This window comes from Mustela nivalis (genome assembly GCF_964662115.1).
Source record: "Mustela nivalis genome assembly, chromosome: 11".
Taxonomy (NCBI): domain Eukaryota; kingdom Metazoa; phylum Chordata; class Mammalia; order Carnivora; family Mustelidae; genus Mustela; species Mustela nivalis.
In genome coordinates, this window is record NC_139030.1 from 12,058,244 (window position 1) to 12,064,364 (window position 6,121).

At 51.0% G+C, this 6,121-nt stretch overlaps 1 protein-coding gene across 1 annotated transcript; it reads left to right on the top strand.

The window, feature by feature from the left end:
* Nucleotides 1-474: 474 nt before the first annotated feature.
* Nucleotides 475-5,737, top strand: TMEM185B (transmembrane protein 185B). The gene has a single exon (XM_082690099.1). The coding sequence runs from the start codon at nt 616-618 to the stop codon at nt 1,666-1,668; it is 1,053 nt and encodes a 350-aa protein (XP_082546225.1). The 5' UTR covers nt 475-615; the 3' UTR covers nt 1,669-5,737.
* The last annotated feature ends 384 nt before the right edge of the window (nt 5,738-6,121 follow it).

The window sequence follows — 6,121 nt, forward strand, 5'->3', positions numbered from 1 at the left end:
TCAGGACAGCTCCCCAGCCTCGGGGTCGGTTGCCCGCAAAGAGAGGTACGCCGGCGAGCCCCGCCCCGCCCCCGCCCCCGGCCCCGCCCCAGGCCCCGCCCCGCCTGGCCCGGCCCCTGGGCCGGCCGAGAGGATATGAGCTCACTCCCGCCTCCCTTCTGCCGGCGCCGCCAGGAAGCGTCCGCCCGAAGTCAGCCGACCAGCCGGCCGGGGTGTCAGCGGCGCGCCCGGCCCCTTCGCTCCCGGCGCCACACGCAGTAGCCGTTTTCCGGATGGGTACGGAATGAAGGCGGGCGGCGGGGCCGAGGCAGGGCCACACTCCTAGACGCCGCGCCGTCCGGGACCCCCGGGTCGCGCGGGCTGGGCGCGGGCGCGCACGCGCACGCCCACCCCGGCCGCGCTTCCGGCCGGGCCACGTGACCGCGCGCGCACGTGTTCCGGCCACTCCGCGCCGCGGGTCGGAACCTCCTCCCGGTCAGTCCGGGCCACTGCCCAGCTAAACCTGTGGCAGGCGGGGCGGGGAGGCGGCGGGCCCGGGAAGCGGCGGAGACTCGGCGCCTGCCGAGTCCGGCGGAGCAACGGGCCGGCGGGTGGGGGGCTGGCGGCGGCATCGCCATGAACCCCAGGGGCCTGTTCCAGGACTTCAACCCGAGTAAGTTCCTCATCTACGCCTGCCTGCTGCTCTTCTCCGTGCTGCTGCCCCTCCGCCTGGACGGCATCATACAGTGGAGCTACTGGGCCGTCTTCGCCCCCATATGGCTGTGGAAGCTGCTGGTCATCGCCGGCGCCTCAGTGGGTGCGGGCGTTTGGGCCCGCAACCCTCGCTACCGCACCGAGGGGGAGGCCTGCGTGGAGTTCAAAGCCATGTTGATCGCCGTGGCCATCCACCTGCTGCTGCTCATGTTCGAAGTCCTGGTCTGCGACAGGGTGGAGAGGGGGACCCACTTCTGGCTGCTGGTCTTTATGCCACTGTTCTTCGTATCCCCAGTGTCCGTGGCCGCCTGCGTCTGGGGCTTCCGTCACGACAGGTCGCTAGAGCTGGAGATCCTGTGCTCAGTCAACATCCTGCAGTTCATCTTCATCGCCCTGAGGCTGGACAGGATTATCCATTGGCCGTGGCTTGTGGTGTTCGTGCCCCTGTGGATTCTCATGTCGTTCCTCTGCCTAGTCGTCCTCTATTACATCGTCTGGTCCCTCCTGTTCCTGCGTTCCTTAGATGTGGTCGCGGAACAGCGGAGGACCCATGTGACCATGGCCATCAGCTGGATAACGATCGTCGTGCCCCTGCTCACTTTTGAGGTTCTGCTGGTTCACAGATTAGATGGCCACAATACATTCTCTCACATCTCCATATTTGTCCCCCTTTGGCTTTCTCTAATAACTTTAATGGCCACGACATTTAGGCGAAAAGGAGGCAACCATTGGTGGTTTGGTATTCGCAGAGATTTCTGTCAGTTTCTGCTTGAAATTTTCCCGTTTTTAAGAGAATATGGGAACATTTCCTATGATCTACATCATGAAGACAGTGAAGATGCTGAAGAAACATCAGTCCCAGATGCTCCTAAAATTGCTCCAATGTTTGGAAAGAAGACCAGGGTAGTTATAACCCAGAGTCCTGGGAAATACGTTCCCCCGCCTCCCAAATTAAATATCGATATGCCGGATTAAACTCCTCTTCTGGAGAGCACCCATCTGTGGGTCGGGAACCATATACACACGCAAAATCCACCTTACTTTTGCCTCTTTGTTCATCTGTCCCAAACTTGGAACTGAAAATAGGCGCCAAACACCATCATCTCATGCCTCGTTTGAGATTGATGCCTGTCAGTCATTCATCAGTATGCATGGTAGATGTAGGAGGTCATTTTAATACATGGCTCTGCGTGTGCGTACATGCGTGTATGGGATGTGTGTGTGTGTGTGTGTGTGTGTGTAGTGTATACATGTGAGAGAACTTGTACTCCAGGCTAGTGTTTTAAAAGCTAGCTTGGGAGTGGTCAGTTGAATAGTAGGTCCTCAAACGAAATAAATACACAGCTGAGTTTGGTTTTTTTTTAATGGTACTATGCCTATGGAAAGTATCGTTTAAAAGTATTTTTATACAGTGCTAGTGTAAAGTATTTCAGATTGTACTTGTTGTGACATAATAGCAAATGTAAAGAATTCTCTTTCCCTCCACTTGTTCATAAGCCTTAGAGTTGTTATTTTTAGTGTTCCTCCTGTTGAAATAGTTTTTCTTTGGGCTTTGCTGATACTTGTCTTTAATATCATAAAAAGTGAATTTTTCTAATGAAATGGATCTATGCATATTCGATATTTATGTGACTATTTTAGCAGCATATTTTGTTGGATTCTAGTTCTGTGCATTACAATGTATTACGTTACAGTATTTTTTTTTAGTTTGTACGTGAAGATATGTGTCTGTTGTGGCTGCCCTTAAAACATTAATATGTATGCAGTATAGGATCGTCTCAAAGTACCAGGCATAAATATAGGGATCGAAAATCCCATGGCTCTTAATATTTAGGTGTTAAATGACTCAATCTACACAGTTTTAAGGTCTCTGTTAGTAGAGGGAGGAGCCACCGTCCTTTGGGAACAGGTGACATGCTCTAGTGTGATAACCAGGCCATAAAGTGATACTGTTCATTTAGCACCTAGACTTTTCCAACACAGGTAATAACATCTCTTCAGAAACAACCAAAATAAGCAACAAGTGATTTGTTCATTGCTAAGAGTCTTAGAATATTACTTGGTTATAATAAAAAAAAAGTTACTTGTCATCTGAACGCTGGAAGGAATAGCCTTAAACAAAGCACAGCTGACAAGATCAGTTATTATTTTAAGGTCCAGACTTTTTGATCTGTCAGCCACAAGGAAAGAAGAGTTGAGGTTGATTGTAAAGTTAAGTGCAGGGTCCTTATTTAGGTACTAGTGGTACACCAGGGAATCAGAAAGGTAGAAGCCACATTCTGGGAGAATAATACTCTTCTGAGAACAAATAAATACTTTCAAAAAAAGGTTGAAATAGAAAAGTGTAATGATACTATTACTGGAGGAAAGGAAGGAGGGAATCCATTTTTATCATTACCAACTTAGTAAAAATTATCTGAATTGCTAGTCCAGGACTGCAAGTCAGTAACTTGATTTACCCAGTGAGAGACCGTGCCAGCACCAAAAGCTCGTCCTGAGAGCCTGGCTTCCTGAAATCCTGAGGACGCCAGAGCTCAGTTCGGTCACCTAGGACTGTGCTAGCTATGCTCACGCACACGCACACAGACACCCTCTGAGATGACACCAGCCCTCAGAATGTGGGAAGCAGCCTGAGCAACAGTAAATTTCATCAACAAGGATTCATTCATTTCTCAAATATTTATTGAGGACCTAACTGAGCCAGCCATGATCCAAATGCAGGCCCTCTGCATACCCACAAAGTACACAGTCAAAAGGGACCATGAAAAAACAGGGTCATCTCAGCACCCTACCTGTGGGAGGGAACAAGCCAAGAACAGGATATGCAAAATGCCCCTGGGAACTTCAGGCCCCTCTTGTTTTCCAGGAGCCTAGAGCCTCTGATCACCCCTCCACTGCCAGGCACTAGCTAGAAGACCCAAGTAAGATTGGGAGTGGAGGAGCAGGATGCTGGAGGAATCCAGGTTAGGGCTTGGGGGATCCCAGCCCCTCCTGGCTATGGACTCAGGCTAGAGGCTTGTCCCTCCAGACAGTGATGTGTCCTCTCCACACTCCCACCGCCCTGCCCCACCCAGCCTTAGAGAGCCAGGGTCTGAAAGTGATCAGCACCCCTCACCCCGAGGTGGGCCATCCCCTGTCATGCTGGCCTCAAAAGCTTTAGCTAAAACCAGTGGGAATGACAGGTTGTGGAAAGTTTGGAAAAAAAAACAAATCTCTCAGCTGTGCCTGTGGACTTGCTAATTGCCTTGTAATGTGGACTAGCCACAATAACACCGCATGTGTCCAGTACTGTAAGGGCAGTTTCTTCTACAGAATGATGGATTCACTCTTGCTTGGAAATCTTGGTGGCTTCCTAGTACAGACTGCTGCTCACCAGCCTATGAGTCCGCTGCAGTGGTGACAGTGCAGGGTGTGGGTCTGATGGCAGGTGTCAGCTCCACAGTGCATCTGGGATTCAGTGCTGCTTCGTGGGTGGTCATCGAGTGTTCCCTGTGGCCTGTTCTTCTTTCTCCTGGCAGAAGTACAAGAGGCCAGGCCAACCCCTGCCAGCACCGCATGGCCCCTGCCCACGCATGGTGTCTGTCGGGGATACTCGTTCCGCAGCCGAAGCACAAAGCCAAGCCCGACCCTCGGCGGGGTGGGCTGGCAACATGCCAGTGGAAGCAGGACAGGCTGCCCTGCTATCGAAAGATCGATTTTCAAGACTGGAAAGGAATCAACATCTGTAGTTGATCATGAATGATTTTCCTCCGCTGTTCTACAAACATCCCTATAATATCCAAAAGCTCGTGGTTTCTAATAAGAATGAGGGAATCTGTTCGGAGAGAGGGGTGACAAGGGGTTTGAGGGGCCACAAGGAAGACCCTGTGCAGACCTGCCCGGAAACTAGGGCGAGGTCCTGGAAGCTCCCTCCAGGACGGGTTGGTGACCTCGCTGTCCTCGGAGGACAGCCCTGGGGCTCCTGGAAGGTGATTTGGAAGGGGCCAGGCGGGAGGTGCTAGGAAACGAGGAAGAAGCAGAGTCTAGATGGGCCTCCCCACTGGCCCGCTCCTGAGTTCTGGATGGCAAACAGCGACAGGACAGACTCTGGGAAGGGTACTCTCAAGAGCATACAGTAGTTCCACACCGCCTGGAGGCTCGGGATCCAGTCAGCCAGTGCATGGGGGTCAAGAGAAGCTGTGCTGCCCCAAACCCAGGCCGGGGTGCACATGGGGCTTATTTGGTGGGGATGCCCCAGTGTGGGCCACCTGACATGGCCACCAACACAGTACTTGTCACCAACCTCCCCCCGCCACCTCCTCACTGCCACAAGTAATCCTCGGCTGTCTGTCGGGATCTCAAGATGAAAATGCCAGGAGGGAGGTGATCACTTTCCTCTCCTTCAGCGACTCTCTGGCCCCTTTAGCTTTAGTAGGAGGGAGGCCTCTGCCAGAACTCGTGCAGTAGAGGGTTTGCCCAAGAAGGGAGGGGCTCAGATGCCTGGTCACCAAAGATGACCAAAATCCACCAATCCCTTGGGGTGGGGGTGACATACATTCTCCCCCATGTTTACACTGCAGGACTCCCAGCCCCACCTAGCCTCCACCTAGCCTGCTCTGTCTGTGTCCCCCAGCAAAGCAGTGGCTCCCCCTTCCCTGTGAGATGAGAGGCGGTCCCCGATCCCAATCCCCGATCCCCAGCTGCTTCACCCATCTCTTCTTCCAAGCCTCCATCTAGGATACAGGGAGCCGTCTCGCCATCCTCTAGTTTGTCATGATTCCATCTGTTCTAGAAGGTGTGGATTGAAGTTAATGACCATGACAGTGTCCCCCCTTTCCCAACGGTACCTCTGGAAGAAGCCCATCTCCTCTCTCCCACCCAGCCATCATGGCGCCCACAGACGGAGCACAGGAGCAGATGTGGGAGAGCAGCTGCCTTCTTTCCACACAACCAAACAGGAAAGGTTTGCAAAATGCAAAATCAATATCACTCCCCTGCTCATCTACATTTTTTTTTGTCCTGGAAAATACAGTTATTTTGCATTAAAAGAAGTTAATATAATGGACTTAGTTGTTTTTACATGAATTAATATTTTCAAACCTACTGGCTTTGATTTCTTTCATGCTAAATATTGATATAACTCACTTAAACCAAATCTTCTTGGGTCCCCAACCATTTTTAAGAGTGTGAAAGGGATTCTGTGAGCACAAACTTTGAGAACAGCTGCCTTATGTTACAGTGGGGAAAAGAGGGAAAAAAATTAAAACTGGATGAAATATATTAAAATCAGCACAACATAGCAGGGTTGCAAAAGAAAACACACTGTCCTTTAAAAAATATATATACATATGTATGTGCCTATGTATATATATATACACATATTTTAATTTTAGAGAAATTAAAAATTAAAATTAAAAATTTCCCCTCTGCAGGGGAAAGTGCAGAGGGA